A 17,867-nucleotide genomic window follows, 5' to 3' on the forward strand; every position below is an offset into this window, starting at 1 on the left:
TTCTAAAAGTGTGATATCTACCTCCCTTTTGACATGGAAATTATTTTGTGTGTTTTTTTTTCTAAATAATGAAATTGGGAATATATACTTGACTCATGTTACTTCCGTGTTCGTTAAAGTCCAGTTGTCAATTTTAGGAAAAGAAAAATCTACTACAGAATGCTTCAATGTATTATTTTTTATTTCCCCTTTCTATGTCATGGTTACCTCGGGCCTTTTAGACGTTAAGGGCCTATTTTGATGCAAAATATATAAATCTGTCGGATTTTTCCACCTTTATAAGTATCCGGCGGTTTTCCTGTTTCCATCCCGCCGAGCTGCTTCTCGCCATAATTCTAATTTCCCGCCGGGGGCGCGAGTAATTGAAGGGAGAAACTGGAGCAATTAGGAAAACCGCCTTTTTCTTATGATATTTTGAAAGCGGGCGATGCACTCTTAATTGCATTCCCGCTACCGCCTTTCATTTATCGCCGGCTTTCTAAACAACTTATAATAATATAGCGCAGATCATTCTCTATCAAAGCCCATCATTTGCTTTCACGAGCATCGTCAATAATTGTTTTTCAAAGAAATTGTTCTTACGCTCGAAGAATTTCTTCAATCAGTTCAAGTTCTTTATTTAGGACGGATTGTTTCACAGAATTTAAACAATTCATCGAATTTCAATCATAATATTCAAGTTTTGTGAAAGTTCCATTCAAGTTCTGTTAAAATCTAAGTACTGCGAAACAACTGGCCCCTGATCAAATAATAACAGAACTTTCACTGAACTTGAATTTATTCCATGAAACAACTCGTCTTTAGACCTGTTTGATATCGATGGCCTGTTATCTATGCCATAATGGACTGCACTTTTCTTAAGTGCAATATAAATTTTACAATGAAACTTAAAATTGCACAAAAATAGATTTCATTGCCAATGTTAAGGCCTGCCATAAATCGCCGGCCGCTGAATTCGCTTCCTCGTTTGGTCGTCGGGTCGGTGCTGGGTGTTGGGTGTTGTGCCGCCGCTTCCGCCCCGCCTCGTGACACATTCAACGAGGAAAAGTGCGAAAACGAACAGAGAGAGGACAGCCGCGTATCGAGCGGGGGATGTCCTGTAGCGAGGGGCGCGTGCGCGCACCCGCCGCCCCCGGCCGCTCACTGCAGCGACCGACCGACCCTCCCGAGCCGCCGTCAGTCCTCCGCTCGCGCCCGACCCGACCGTCCGTCGCGCCGCCCTCTACACAAGTTCAAGCCTCCTGTCACTTGCAATCGGCACCATGCTGATCGGGCTGGTCCGCGACTCCGTCATGCAGTGCTTCTGCCACACGTGCAGGGCGCCCGTGCTCCCCGCAGGTAGCGTCGCCGATCACCGCCCCCCTCTCCCCTCTCCATCACAATAACTGCGTTTGACAGCCGGCAACTGCGTGCAACTTCCACTGGACCTGAAATCCTGAAAGAATCACCAAATTCGGTGAATTTTCTTTATGGGGAACCTTAACTTCACCACTCGGTACAGTTTTCATCCAATCTCGTACGTTTCTCTTCACAACCCTTTCTATCGCGTTGTATACACCGGTGTTTGGGTTCGCTAATAAATAATTGAAATCAGTTTTATGTCAGCAAAAGGAAAGCTACTTAAAACTATTCGTTTAATGATTGACAGTTTTATCAGACACGTTCAAATGATAGTCACAGTAAGTCTTTTAAATAGTTTTTCATAACTTTTTTTAATATCCATCAATTTTCCAAACACCATTAACGTTATATCGTCCACCCAGTAATGCGGAGTTAGCACCAGTGCTAGTGCCAATGCCAGTGGTAGTACCAGTTCGCCGGCTCGTCACGTACCAGCTGCGGCGTCACATTGCGGTGTTGTGCCGGCAAGGTGGCCGCGTAGCAACAGCGTCCGGTCCCGGCCCGGGGGGCGGGGTTTGGCACCCATCCACCCTCCCACCACCACCCCCTTTGCAGAGTCTCGACAACCCCCAGACACCATCTTCGACGTTTCTTTTTCCTTCATTTGACGCACACAGTCCCACACGTCGAACCGGCATTTCATCACACCTGGTGAAAAGGGAAAGGTGGTAACTACGCTTGCTAGTCTGAGATTTATTTTTCTTGTCTACGGTTACGAGGTCCTATCCACACATTCCACGACCCTCTTTGGTAGCTATTACAGCCCTAGCTTACACCCTCACCTTTCGCACAGGATAATCCCTCAGGTATGACTTTCTTTTTTCTCTTTGTAAAGCGAATGTCTGTGGTGTTGACATTTTCCCTTTTTTTTCAAAAATCTCCCCCATCCTCAATCATTTATCCCCACTAATCTATCGGGAGTGTCGTGTGTTTGCTGGACGCGATATTACAAAAGACTCCACAGACTTGCTTGTGTCGCAACAATTTTGAAACCCCCTCCCCACTGTTTTCTTGTTTTTTCCCCCTTTTGTCTGACACTATCCTACGACCAATTCCACCAGGTAAAATTATTGCGATAATACCAATTAAAAATGAGTCATTCGAGAATTATCTATAGTTGTGGAATTTCCCTAGACACATTTTACGTAATGTTGACATTTAGATCTTAATTATTTACCAACAAGAATTATTAAATACAACTTAGTAGGTTCTTTTTTTTGACATTTACAAAAATATTGAATAAATCACGTCCATTTTTAACGTGGCGTTGGGTTGGTTTAAGATTTAATTAAATATCACAGTCTGAAAATCAGGCTGCAACTTTTTTCCTTGTTCACATTATTTTATGCAGACATCCTTAACTCCCCATTTGGCATTCGACCAAATTGATATCCATGCCCCCCGAAAAAAGAACCATCGAATCTCTGTCTTATTTATATATTTTACATACGATATCTTTCTCGCAAAATACGCAATATTCGAAAAGAGATACTTACTAGATTTCAAGTTTCTTACTCTTTAGTCTTCAACGGCCTACAAAATCGATTATCGGAAATAATAGGTTGAAAGAAGGTGGCCTGTTAGTTGGCTGGCTGGTTATCCAACACCGCAGACGGACTTTAGCGCCGTGATCTCGGTGTCCGGTGAAGGTAACACGTATTACATTGCAATAGGCAACATGACGTGTCAAGGCTTAGAAGCAAAGCTGCAGCACTTGGAATAAGCTGCATTGCGCCGCGGTCCTAATTTATTTATTTGGCTCTTCAATATTAAGCACGCCACCCTCGGAGGTTCTCAAAATAGTTCAGTCTAGGGGCGGCTTCTGAGAATTCCAGTCGACTTTACATTTGGATTCAAATTATACTCTTCTCAACTTTTTATTACTACATTCAAATATCTACGTTGTGGATTAGCCTTTTGTAATCTTTTTGTAATCTTTTTGCAATCAATAATGTTTCATAACTATAACAGTTACAAAATCATTTGAAGCAGTATATATCTAATGGTTTTATTATATTCAGACGTTAGATAAACAACTTCCACGATTAGCACTTTCTATTTCAGTTACTTGATAACACATTCTTCCGTTAATTCTTCTTCTCCAATCTCATTTATTGCATTTGGTACATTTCCATCTATTTCCAGCGTTGTATAATCTCGTCCCTTGGGGTAGACCAGTCTGGTTTTAGCTTGGCCTCCCGCGCGTTGACAATAGTTGCAAAATAAATGTATTCTCCTTCGTCTCTATATGCCTGCTACCACAGCATTTGATATTCCCTATTTCTAATATAACTACTCGAAAGGCTTCAGACAGATAAATATGGTCTTGTACTATTTTAGCATTTCAATTTTCATGTAAGAAGTTTCTGCGTTGTCTTCTCTACGATATTCTTTCATTCGTGTCTTTGCTCTTTATTCAATATAGTATGGCACGTTTCCTGATATTCACATATTAAAAACGCTACGGTAATCAAACGTAGCATGTAGCCTCCCCTCGGCGGCTGGCTGTCGCCTTGAACTGCTGCAGCCGGCACCAACCCCACACCACGCAGCGTATAGTGGGTAGAGCGGGTAGCGAGTAGCGGTACTGAGTAACGAATAGGAAGTTTACATGCTTCCTGAGCCGGCAGAATCGATCGATCCGGCTCGGCGCAGCGCGGACTAGAGCCGTGTCCCGTGTCCGCCGTGGGTCGCGACTCGCACGCCATCCACTTAACTCCCTGCCTCGTGCTAGCGACTGCCGAGTACACCTTGTTGAATTGCTAATTCTAGAAACTCCTCAAAGCGGGAGAGATTATTGGCACGAAGTTCGTTGAATCTGGTAACACTTTTGTATTCTGCATAAGTAACGTCTTGATCTGTGATTCTGAACAGTCCACTGACTTTCTGAGCTCGCTCATTGTTGTCCATCTATTACAGACAATTTAACATATTTTCCAGTAATCCTCCCTTAATGTTGATGGAACCAAAATCGATTGTCTTTGTCGTGTTTACAAATACAACATCTGCGACATTGAATTATTGACCGAGGGAGGTATCGCCTTTCATCACTGTATTGAATTACACGGCAGTGCGAAACCGCAATGCCTACCATGCGTATAAAATTGTGGTTATTTTTCTGGTTGACAACTTACAATTCCCCGATCTGTTTGTATAAATTACTTGGGTTGTAGTTTTCTGGAATCAATTTGTTTCACCAATTTCTGGCCCTTGGATTTTGCAGACTCCAGATTGTTATGCAATTTTTGAATTGTACTAAACCTTTGTTGAGGGGACTTGATTAGTTTGTGTTTCCTTTTCTCACCGCTGCGAAATTGATCGATTTACGTAATTCGTCGTCCTCTTACATCTTGTCGAGGCTCTGCTTTACTCCTATACCATCCTCCACCGTTAACACCCTTGATCCCTATTTAACATTTTGTGTAAAACAGTCGTGAGCAGAAGAGCAGCTGCCCCATTCAAGAAAGCCAAAGGAGCTGGTGGCAACAAGCCGAGGACGAAACAGCCCAAGAAAGTTAAATTTATCAGTAAGTATTTCAACACTTTATCTGCACTAACAATGCACACACCTTTCAAACTCTGTTTGATTTTGTTGATATTATTGCTTTCAACCATAACTCAACAAACATGGAAAACGGAAAAGACGCTTTTTATAATAGTATTTTTACAAATGTTGTTGAATTAGCTTTCCATTTATCAACAACACCGAGAAAAATAAGTATTGCTAATTTATTAAGAATCTCCTCAAATTATTGGTAATTCCAGTTATAAACGGGATCGTAGGCCTTACGATGAATTAACAGGTTTCCTGATAAACCTTTAGTCATCACGATGTCGGAGCAATCCAAGCAAATTGATAAAACTTTGTTGCATTGATGATTTATTAGTAAGGCCTGAATTTATCGCTAGGGCAAAAATCTCTTTCTCTCCGTGTACTTAAATATATTGTAAGTGGTTTAAGCCTTTTGCAAAAGACACGGTTACGTTTAGAAAACATTCATATCAAATCATTCATATTTTTTTTCAGTTTTAGGGAGATACTAAATTAAATGTGCTTTTCGAGGACCTACTAAAAAACAATGCTTAAAAAAGTTTACATTAATTTATGACAACCCTGGTCGAATAGGTTACCATGTTATCATTGTTATTAAAGCAATAACCATGCGTTATTTGCGTTGCTTGTTTCAAATGTAAAATTTGAAATCGCCCATTGTTCCAAAAATAATAAATGCGAAAACTTTTCCATACATTTTTTTCCATTTTTCCTGGTGCTGTAAAAAATAATAAGCTACGTTGTTGTTATCCTTTATCCCAAGGGTTTACACGGCTCCGGTGTGCCCCCGCATCCTAGCATTACAAATATATTATTATTCCATTGTGGCAGAACTCGTATTGCACGGATAGGTAGTCTTGCTTGATAGTGGTGTACTATATCGTAGGACTACTGCGAGGTAAGAGGGGACTGAGGACGGATGTTCAAAACAATTTCTAACTAATTTGAACCTCTATCGGTGTGCATAAATTCATTCAAACGTATGCTCTTCAAAATGATTTGTCTGTACCAACATAATTGAATTTGTCAGCCAATATCAAAAACATTTTCAACAATCTAAAAAAACTAAAACCATTACCAAAAGGCTTATTGAACTGGGAAGAAAGTAGTCTGAGAAATTGCTAAAAAACATCATTTAATTTTTTTCTGTTTTTCTTTTCGTCATTTGAAAATTTTAATTTTTCTTTTTTTTCTAAGCTCACTAAATTCAAATTTGGAAACCAATGGACAGTAATTTAAAAAAAAAAACATTATTATTGCAAAAGAAGACACGTTACAACGCGACTCAATATTTTGCAACCTGCACTTATAATAAATTAAGTAAATATTATTTCTTGCATATGATATAAAATGCTGTCTTTCCGTACGTTAGTAACAAAATATTTAAATATTACTTTATTCAATGCTTTATTATTTGAGTTTCGACGCCGTTTGTTCGAAATTTTATTTCGTATTAAACAAGCAAAATAATGTGTAATTGTATGTCTTCTAAGTGGTTATTTCAAAGCTCCAGTTCTCACTGTGGAATTGATGTACACCGCTTTAAAAAAGTTGCCCTTACCTAAAAAATTCCAGACAGACAGCCGCGTTAATTTCAAGATGCCATAGAGTTCACATTTCGAGAAATTTTGGCCTTCAGAAAGAATCAAGCGATTTCTTTTTGTTAATAGTTTTCCGTGCAAGATTTTTAATGTAAGATTCTATGATAAAGAAAAACAGAATAAATGCGATGTGGGTGTTTTTGTGATCTAAAAGTCTGACTTATCGGGCCTTAGATTTTGAAATTAAAATGGGATGGCGATATACGATGTCAAGAAAGTTTAAGAGAGACAGCGCGTACTAAATGGCTAGAACCAAATGGTATTAAATCATTGGCGACATTAGTTTCCATTCAAATCTACATGGAATAAATTTAAAGTATTCTTTTTTCTATGGGGTAAAAGCTTTGATCAGTTCAGCAATAGAGATAAATTTTCTCATTAGACATTTTGTGTGGTATTCGTTCATGTAAGTTGGTCTGAGATACCCGCTCACCCAAACAATATTACGCTGAGCACTAGCTGTTACTGAGGACCTAACCTTATATCCACTCATATAATATGCAGAATTGAATAGGCTTTCTTGGATATAGGTGTATCAGCACGAACCCGACAGACTTTAACCACCAATTCCTGGAAAAGGTTGTCGTAAAAAATATGGATGTCATTTTCCTGTCCAGTAACATTTTTTTCAATTGAAAACATCAACAACAATAAGTATTTCGTTACTGGTCGCACTGCGATTACTCGTCTTTACGGTGATGCTGGGAACGAGAAGAATTGAGTATTACGTAATGGGCAAGGTTGTACCCAGTGGCGACGCGTAATGGAAATTTTTTATTTTTTATTGAAAAAAATTCAACGGACAGTAAAATGACATCTCCATTTTTACTTCAAGTATGTTCAGGAATCGGTGGTTAAATATAGTCTTTCGGCTACGTGCTGATACACCCTGTGTAGATTACTTTACCCTGAAGCACTTTGTATCAACTGCTTAATTATTTGGAGACATTTATTATTTACCTGCGCAAATAAGGCAACCATTATAATTTATTATTATCACAAAGTAGAGAATATCCAATGAAAAGGAAACAAGTCTCAATTAGAGTGAAGGGATTTGAGGCAATTGGCGATTACATGTCGTCAATTAGTGTGAAAGGATTTGAGGCAATAGGCGATTATTTGTCGTCAATTAGATGAATTTTCATGCTTTTAATAATTACCTATTTTATTTATCGTTCAAATCCGAGCTGAGAATTAAAAAATAACTCTGTCCTCGTAATGGAGATACGATTTTCGAATGAAAATATAATATTTCTGTAGTGTACCGGCAAATCATTTTAGGACATGTTTGAGTGTATTTGTGCTCATCGATAATAATAATTGGATAATGTGTAGGTAATGTAAAAAAAAATATATATATTTTAAATAATACAGGTGTATAGGTTTATGTCAGTTGGAAATTTAATCAATTGACAGCATTTGACAGTGATATGCGAGGTAATGAGATATTTGTGTTTATTTGTCTTTCTTTCATAACCTACCTTGTATTCCTTCAAAATGTTCCGGTAAGTCTAAATAATACTTACCAATGGCCATTAATTTTTCACTTGGCAGATCTGTGAAAAATTTCTTCACTTTCCGTTTATCCTTTCTTTATTCCATTATTATTTTACATTACTGCGCTCTCAGTGGTGTAATCATATTTAAAGTGCCACCCGCGGGAATATGGCAACGACTAAGGTACATAAAGAAACGTGGTTGTAGAAGGAGAAGTGGGAGGTTAAGATCACACTTGACGCACTTAGGCCCAGTTGTTTCACAGAAATTCAAATGTAACGTTCTCATAAACCGACCAGCTTAACAACGTGATAGTTTTCCTTTTCTGCTATCACGTTCTGTTTTATTAATTAAAATCAGGCTTACATAGCAACTTATACCAGACGATGAACTCCTTGTTGGTTTCTGGAGATAACTAAAATGATTGCAGTTACTTTTCGTTAACGTTTTTATCCTTATGATATATGTTTAAGTTCCTCAGGATATGCAAAGTCATTTAAAAGACTTGACTTACTGCCCTTATTTTATGAAATGAGAAACCAGACTAAAACCTCCCGCTCAAAGATAAACGCGTAGACCATTACGATTTCAAGGGCGTCCCATAAATTTTCCCCTTAGTCATTCCTAAACGTTTAGCTTTCGAGTACCTACCCAGACTGAAAACGTGAAAACGTCCGGTATCCCGCAGGCCTTTTCAAAAGGGCCATTAATTCACCCCAATTAAGCCGTCAGCTAAAGCACGAGATGTTCAGGTATAAATTAATTGTAGCTGATTGATAAATTCACGTTGAATGAATCCCGCCCTCTTTGAGTGTGTGATAACGTAAGGTGTGGACTTGTGGAGCTGCTAACCGTAGGAATTCGTTCACATTTCACTCATTCAGGTGTATAACACTTGGGAATATCGTATTTGTGATATTATATTCATTCAATGGTTTGCGTGCTGGGGTGCCTACGTTCCCTACGAATATTGAATGAACATGGAGGATTAAGTGAAGCAGAAAAGTGCGTACGAATTATCGTTTGTTTACTAGAGAGACGCCGCGGATCTGTGAGTTATTATCCCAGAAAATTATTGCATATTCACTTGCTTTAAAATGCTTTCTTCTTTGGCCAACACTGAATTGCCAAAAAAAAATCTTTTGTCCTTACATGATTCTCACTGTCTTAAAATTGGTTAAATAATGACGATAGAAGTAATCTTTCGGTACTATGATCACTTCTAAAGCTCAAAGATTCGCAAGACTCGCAATGGAGTTCAATGTTCACACAGATAAAATTAGTTCTCTTCGAGCAGCCGGTCTATTGATCGCTTTCAGCAAATGAGATACGCCACAAAACAACCGCAATAGCGTGTTGTATTGAGCCGTATTTATACCAGTAATGCGCATTTGTGCACGTCCCAATTAACCCTCACTGACACAGCCGCTTCCTTATTAGGATATGATCGTGATCAGAAATCCTGCTTTCTTGCCTCCCTGATTTTACTTACCTACCTGTATTCCGAATACCTCTACTAATCATTGGAGTCTTTACAACCCGGACTCGTAACGCATTCAGCTTTTTTCAACAAACTTGATTGATCATTGCATGTCTGTATCTGTATTGAAAGAACAGTTATGTTTTTATACGTTGCTATTTCTCGTTTGCTCTCTGCAGCACGCAAAGCCAGCAGACGTTTTATGAGTCACTGTTCTGATGATTGACTGTTTGGAACACTTCACAGTCGTATTAATCCGTCAGTCACTTTCAAATCTGTATGTAATATAACTCCATGAGTTCCACGCGTGTCAAATGCTAAATCAACCACGGTCTTTGTATTCAGCACATTGAACGCTAAGCCTATTTGAATTCACCGGCCAGTTCTAATAGTTCTTCTAAGGCCTTCTTTGTGTCTTATTTGTTCCAGTGTCGACGTGAAATTCGACTGGTTAATCTAATCCCCACATTTCTACAGCAGATTCCGTGGTCTGCCCTTTAACGAATAATTGAAAGAATCAGTTTTCTTTTTTCTACCCAAATCGATAGAGCACTTAATTTTTCGTAATAAGGCATTGTATAAATATGTAGTTGTTTTTTTTGGTTTCTGCTGTGTTCATACTGTTCATTGCAATGTAGGTACGTTCTATTTAATACTGTGTTATCGAATTTCAAGTTTGCAGGATATTATAAACATTGATAAAATAGAAAGGAGTCGAATAAACAATTGAATGGAGTGAGAAATCGTCTTCTTGGTTTCGCCATGGATATTCGTGGTGTGGTAATTCTTTTTCCGTGGTCATTGACGATATAATTGTATCCCGTCGCTGGTATCGTTACGGCACCGGACACCTCCAGGGATACGTAAATTATACAATATCCGTTCTGTGGATGATTTATTCACGATGGTTGACCTTCAGTGAGGTTAAGACGTCTGGATAAATTCATGTCTATAAAGATACTTTTAAATTATGGCGATCTACAAAATTGTCTCCGTGCGTGAACATAGATCCGATTGAGTTTGATAATGCCTTCGGAAGGCGAAACAGCTATAACGCGTAATACTAATTACAAGAACTACTTGTTTATAAATAAACCTTTTTTAAATTTTGAATAGTAATAATATTACTGCGTATAAAAAACAGTTCTAAAAATTAAACCTGATAACGACAAATAAACTAAATATACACGGATAAAAATGACTATTTATTAAGAATCTCTTCAAATGATTGGTAATTCCGGTTAAAAACGGGATTGCAGACCTTACGAATGAATTAACAGGTTTCCTAATAAACCTACGAATATATTATCACGATGTCGGAACACTTGTTCATGAATATCCGAATATTTTTGCATTGCATCGAAAATTCTTTGTATCGTCATGATATCAAGGCAAATCGATAAAACATTCATTGATGTGAATTTTCTATTTAAATGTACATAATAAAAGGAAAGAGAAAAAATAAATAACACGGTTTTAAAAGTACAGATGGCATAAAAATAATATAAATTAATAGAACAGGTTGCTAATACGTAATTTACAAGTGAATACAAGTAATTGACAATAAGAAGTAAATGAAAAAAATTAATCGCTCCTACGCGATACTCCTAAATAATAATATAATGCTACATAAAAACATCATTCCGGTATTTATTAAATAATAAAACTTGGCTAATTTATATAGCGCCGTGAAAATCACCTCAAAGGCAGTGTTGCCAACTCAACTACTTCAAAATGTGCTAGAGTGATGGGAAAAATATATGCCAAAAATATGCTAAATTCCTTTAAAAAATGCCAAAAAAAAGCCAACATAAATTTAACTTAGTATTTATTGAGAAATAGAGTGATGGGAAAAATATGCCAGAAAAATGCTAAATTACTTAAAAAAATACCAAAAAAAAGCTAACATAAATTTAACTTGGAAATAAAATCAGTGAAATAAAATATCAATATCTTCATCTTCATCTTCTTCATTAACAGCAGCTGATGTGGAAGGCTGAGAGACGGAGTCGTAACTTTCTTTGGTCCCAATGCAGCGTAGTACTTCGTCAGGAACAGTGTAAGAATAACAGCACTTTCCTGCTCTCTTTAAGCCAAATCTCACGTACAAAATGGCATTCAGGGTTCTCACCGCCAAACGATTTCGGAGTTTTGTTTTTACCAGACTCATTTGGCTAAATACACGTTCAATGTCCGCATTTGAATGCGGCAATGTTAAAATAGACATTGCAAACTGACATAAATCACCGAAAGGGTTATTATTATCTGCATCTGTATATTGCATGACTTCATTCCAAAACTCTACAGTGGAAGTCAAGGATTCCCATTTAATGTGAACTATGTTTCTCCATTGAGACACCAGTTTTTCAATCGATATCATTTTTGTTAGTTAAAAAATTGGTTTTTATTATTTTCATGTTTCTGTAAAAATAAGCCAAATAAATATGCTATATGCTAAAAGCATAATAGTTATGTTAAACATGGAGTAATTATGCCAAATTTAGCATATAATATGCTAACTTGGCAACACTGCTCAAGGGTGCTATAAACTTATATTAAATAAGTCTATATTTGAGGTGAATTTATTTCCATTTGTGTGTGATAGTTAGACCCGGAATTTTTATTGTAGAATAATATGTTTTGCCTGGTTGGTCGATTTGGTACTTCGATGATGACTATTTCCATCAAGGGGCCTTTTCTTACATTCGCTTCTAGAGAACTGATTGAATCTGCGGGTCTGGAACTCAGTTCTGCTCGTATGGCCAAAATATGTCTAAATTCACCCTTTTTTGTAATAATAGACCATTTTAATTTCTTTTTTGCATTTGCTTAAATAAAATTTCGTAGTGAGGCATTATTTTATTTAAGAATGTCAACCAATAAATAAAAACACTCTTTTCTAGGTTATTTATCAAATTTTAGTGCTTGACTTAGGACCAGTTTGTTTCGGAGAATTTTTACAATTCTTAAAATTTCAACGTTCATCTTCAAGTTCTGCGAAAGATTTTTCAAGTTCTGTTTTTATTTTAGTTCTGTCAAGCAATTGCCTATAATGACATAATAACATAATTTGATTAGAACTTTCACAGAATCCGTAAATGAACGTTGAAATTTGATGAATTGTTTAAATTCTCCAAAACAACCCGTCCTTAGAGTGCTTTGATCGTTTGGCATTAAAACACCACCTAGTTGGAGTGGTACTAGTCAGTCGATAAGATGCAGGAGTTCACAACAGTCTAGTTTGGAATTAATAATTTTATACCAAAAAGTTAATTCATTTATTTTTCTTCTACTTTCTAGGGTATGCATTTTAAGCGTATTTAGTAAGAGAGTAAAGTTTATGAGTTGAATATTATGTATGTGAAGTTTGAAGTTAACAAATCGTCAAAATTTGTGCTGCACACGTTTAATATTTCGTATGTGAATTTGATAGTATGGAGACCATACTATTGAATTGTATTCTAACAAGCTGCGCACTAGCGACAAATAAAAGATTCTTCCAATGAATCGAAATCTTTGATAGTTCTGATTATCAATCCCAACGTCTTCATGTCTTTATTTGTTGTATGTGATTTGCAAATTTTAATTGGGTGTCAAACATAACTCTAAGATCTCTAATTTCTTTGCCTTTCTCCGAGATTTGTCACTATGTCAATAGTGTAGTTAAATGATAACGGGGTCTTGATTCGACAAAATGTTAATGTCTTACATCAACGTTAAGAAATAAGTTGTTAGCGATACACCATATGTGTTTGACTGTAAGATTATTTTTCTATATTTGACTGTAAGATTAGGCAGTCGCTAATATTGGATATTTCTTTGCATAATTTGATGTCATCGGCAAAAATCAAAAATTCTACATCGTCGAAACAGCTTATGGTGTCATTTATGAATATAAGGAATAGAATGGGACCAAGATGGCTTCCTTGCGGTAGACCACCAGTTGCATAAAATAACTTTGAGTTGGAATATTTAATTTTGATGAATAGGATTGTGTTAGACAAATGACTCGAAAACCAATCCAACATCTTTCCCCTCAGTACTAATTCAACATTACTGAGTAATTACATAAGGGATACTTTGTTGAAAGCTTTTGAAAAGTCTTTATATATACTGTCGGCTTGTTGGTAAAAGTATCCGTAATATAGTTATGGTAAAGTAATAGGTTTGTAGCAGTTGTCCTTCCAGTGATGAATCCGTGTTGGTTTTTATCTATTACTTTTAGTATTTATGGATACATTAAATTGAATACAAGGGATTAAAAAAATTGGAGTACTGATTGTATGAATATAGGACGGTAGTTTTTTATGTATGTGTTATTACATTTTTTGAAGATGGGGGTAATATAACCAGATTTCCAACGGGTTGGAAAATGTCCACAAGAAAGATAAAGAAAGTAATTAAATAATGGTGATTGGACCTGATATTACAGATGGGCATTGTTTGAGAATTATTGGCGGGATGTTATCAAGTCAAGTGACAGGATTTTATTTATACATGATTCCCGTGTAATCAGGTAGTTCTTTAAATGTATTGTGTTATATATGTGTATGAGGGTACGTTATTATCTGACATTTCACTTTCGTACATACTTTGGAAATGATCTGCAAACAAATTGACAGTATCGATGGTAGTATTTGCTATTTTTTCATCATAATGCATTGTGGTGGGGGGGAGTCTTTACTTTATTTGTTGACAAAATTCTTCCGATTTTTTGTTAATAGCGCTATATGTTCTATGTTTTGGTGTATACAAGAGGACATGAGATTTTATATTTTCGGAAAATGTTTGATAAAGTTTTTCTATAGGTTGGTCGATATCACTGTCATCAGACAAAAAGGTCCAGTCTTTATTAGTGAGTTGGTCGTTAATAGAATCGTAATCGGGTTTTTTGAAGATGAGCGTAGTTTATTTTCCTGAAATATATTTAAAATTTTGTTTCAAACAGTTGAATCAAAACTATTAATATTTTTCCCCGAGGAGTGCTTTCCATTAAAATCTCCGCTTATCCCACTTTCTAACTGCTAATAATTTACTTGCTAATGGTATCTTGATTATTGTGATTATCAATATAGAACGGTCTATTTGAGTTAAATTATTACCTCTAGTTATTTAATGTTCTCTTCCACAATTCTAATACAAGAACAATGCTTAAGTAAGTACGTGTGTTGAATATTATAACAAAATAGATTAGATTAGTCAAAACTTCTTTTGTCTTCACATTCTTAGCTATTCTCTTAGTCGGCAATCATTTGTAAAATACGTCATACCGAAATATTTCCAGAGGATTCGTTTACAATATGTTTCTACTCTCGTGGATTGAGTTGAATTATTCGAGTTGATTGATATTGTGTTGATTAATTTGAGTTGAATGATTCGAGTTGATTGATTTTGAGTTCGACTACCTTCCATATAGGTTTTTCAAGTTGCAAGTGGGTTCGCCAACTTCTGAAAACTCCTTTAACAATGTTTGAGATGGCACCGTTTCCCCGTTTCGCGCCTGACAAAGCATTGAAAGCCTTTACGTTTTCCGGTCACCGAGCTAGTAGGCTTAATTTAGGCTTTCTAATTTGTGTGAATTCACCGTTGATAATAGCGGTTAAATAATAATTTGTGTGAATTCGCCGTTAATAATAGCAGTTAAATAATAATTTGTGTCACTCATCATATCAATTTATGATCTTGATATTCAATGATTAAGTTGATTTTACGAGTTTAAGTTGAATAAGTTTATACTTACCTACCTAATTTTTTTAAATTAATTTAAAGGGAGATATCTAAATATCAATGTTAGGAGCGCGCTAATATTAGAAATCGAAAATGGTGAAAATATTTAATAAAACACGACTCATTTGAAATGAGCAAAAATCTCTCGACAAATGCTTAAGTTGCATTTAAAGATCCACTGTAATTTTTTTTCATATTTATAACATATTAAATAACAGAACAAAACGTGCTTTTAATAATTTTTGGGAGCTAACTTTGCGATTTTTTCTCTCGAGGGAATTTCATATAATTACTGTTCCGGCTTTACACATGTATAGATATTATCTTCAAAAATAATATATAATTTTTTAGGAACTTAAAAACATAAAGATTTTATGAGAAATTTGTTATAATGGAGGGCTTTAAAAGTGATTGTTTTCTGTCTCACATTTATATATATTATACGATCCTTGTAAAGATACTTTATACTGTACATTACGCACATCTGCGACATTCAGAAATCTGCTCAGTAATCTCAGTGATCAATATGAGGGATTTTTTAGCTGCGTAATAATATTTCGATATCAAGGAAAAAGTAAAATATTTGAGATGAAACTACGCAATTTTTATTAAGATTCTAATCTGGCACTCATTTCACGTCGAGGCATTTGTCTACGTGACGTTAACATCCAGTTTCAAACCCGCCACTGCCAATCGTCGCATTGCGGGCATATAAACTACAAGCAACCCTTGTATATGATTTTGACTATTATATTCTACTTGTTTGTTAATTTATTTATTATTATTTAATGCGTTGAAAAGAGGCAAAGAAAAAGTTATTCGACATCACTGTCGAAAACTCCCAACATAAATAAACGGTCTGACAATTAAAAAAAAACAGCTGCCATGAAAACCACTAAAGATATGTCACACTGGATATACGCAAAATTTTAATTTTTCTATGTTTATAGCTGGAATCTGTCTTATAGTTGCAGCTGTTTCTACTCTTGAGATCAATAACATCAATACACTTACTAACCTTTGTTAATTTGCGACCGTCAATTGTAAACTATGTTGTTACAGTGATGTATGTTTGTGTATTATGCAGTGTTGCGGTTCTTCCTTCTTTAACCACCGTTTCAGACAGCGTAATAGTGTCCATCATCAGGGCAGATGAACCTGCCTGATGGATGGATCTGTCCTCACAATGGACACGACAACGCTGTCCGTAACCTTGGCTAAAGAAAGAGGAAGCGCAACAGGGCATAATACCCCAAAAACAAATCACACGATAATACCTTTTTTAGATGTGAAAATCTCAAATCACATCTCACCATGTTATGCTGATTCAAATCTTTGTTTTAATTGTCTAATACGAAACGAACGTATGCGTAAATATATATATTTTTTATCTAGGTGACTTTTGGATATTAATATATAAAAATTGCTGAAGATTGATAAAAAAAAAGATTGCATCGGCCGGGAATCGAACCCGGGCCGCCCGCGTGGCAGGCGAGCATTCTACCACTGAACCACCGATGCTTATACCTAAGCAGATTTATAGTCTGTTAGTACCCACCTGTTAAATTTGAATTATTATCTTATAATGTTGGCTCGTATAACATTTATAAACCCCTGAACAAGTGAGGTTCGCACGGCTTATTACACGAGTAATAATATTTGGCTGATTTATATAGCTCCGTTTTTGTGAAAAATCACCTCAAGGGCATTTTTTACTGCAAAATTGATATTTTTAACTTCACTCATGATGAAAATGATGTTGCCCGCTGAAAATAGTTGCGTGGACCCAGTATTAACAGTAAAATTAAACAAACCAATCTGGCTAAATTTCATGACGCCAGGACTCACCGTTCCATTTTTGTTGCTTCAAATCAGATTTTTTCTTTTTAGTTTAAACATTGAACTGCAGATACCTTTTATAAATCAATAATTATAATGTAGGTCAAAGTAATTTGTTGGCGCCTAAAACCGCCCTCAATTTTTCCGATCCCGGAGGATAAATACATAATAATTCCCGGAATTAATTCCGTCTGCAGTAACGAGGCTAATGAAGAACAAAACTGTTGCTCGCTCGGAAGTAAATATTTTACGAGGGCGTAAATAAATATTCGTTTTATTTTCTGAACTCCGATAGCTTCATGTTTGCTTATATATATTTATGAAGGTTTTTTACGACTAAAGAAAATAACGAGATTACGACCCATGTATGGCTCAGAACAAAAAATGATTAAACTGTAACCCTTCAGACCTCTGGTATATTGATTGTTATATTTCTTCAAGATGCTGTCAGAAAGTCTGAGAGTTTGTGTGTATTTCCGCTTCTCAATAAAATCAGAATAATGGGATTTATCTGAACATATCCGAGAACTAAAAACTTTTTTTTGATAGGTGATAAAAAAGCGCTTTCAAATATTATTATTAGTAATAAATATATAATGTTTGAAGTATTAAAATTTCGAAATCAAACATTAAAAATAGTTTTAAAAATGGCTCACCTTACGTTTTTTCGTATAAACACTAACCTAAAATTACCGATAAGGAAAAAACACATTTTTTTTAGAATATTAATTATTCTGTGGTTAATTTCTATATTTGAATATAAAGCTTG

The 17,867-nt window shown here is 36.0% G+C and overlaps 1 protein-coding gene and 1 non-coding gene across 7 annotated transcripts in view; one reads left to right on the forward strand and one right to left on the reverse strand.

The window, feature by feature from the left end:
• stai (stathmin) overlaps window positions 1-17,867 on the forward strand; it is a 107,896-nt gene that overhangs the window by 73,984 nt on the left and 16,045 nt on the right. Inside the window, exons 1-2 of one of the 6 annotated variants that reach the window (XM_089630917.1) lie at window positions 1,176-1,338; window positions 4,833-4,928. The exons of 2 other annotated variants lie outside the window; for them this stretch is intronic. In XM_089630917.1, coding sequence (XP_089487043.1) covers window positions 1,263-1,338; window positions 4,833-4,928 — 172 coding nt within the window. In that variant the 5' untranslated portion in view covers window positions 1,176-1,262. Of the gene's footprint in view, window positions 1-1,175; window positions 1,339-2,033; window positions 2,208-4,832; window positions 4,929-17,867 lie in introns of those variants that run through there. 3 more of the 6 variants (XM_089630921.1, XM_089630923.1, XM_089630922.1) reach the window with 3 other exon arrangements.
• TRNAG-GCC (transfer RNA glycine (anticodon GCC)) lies at window positions 16,710-16,780 on the reverse strand. Its single transcript has one exon. It is a non-coding gene; the product is annotated as a tRNA-Gly (tRNA).

The sequence above is a fragment of the Hesperophylax consimilis genome, chromosome 4, assembly GCF_061612785.1.
Source record: "Hesperophylax consimilis isolate HC1 chromosome 4, BYU_Hcon_1.0, whole genome shotgun sequence".
NCBI classification, from domain to species: domain Eukaryota; kingdom Metazoa; phylum Arthropoda; class Insecta; order Trichoptera; family Limnephilidae; genus Hesperophylax; species Hesperophylax consimilis.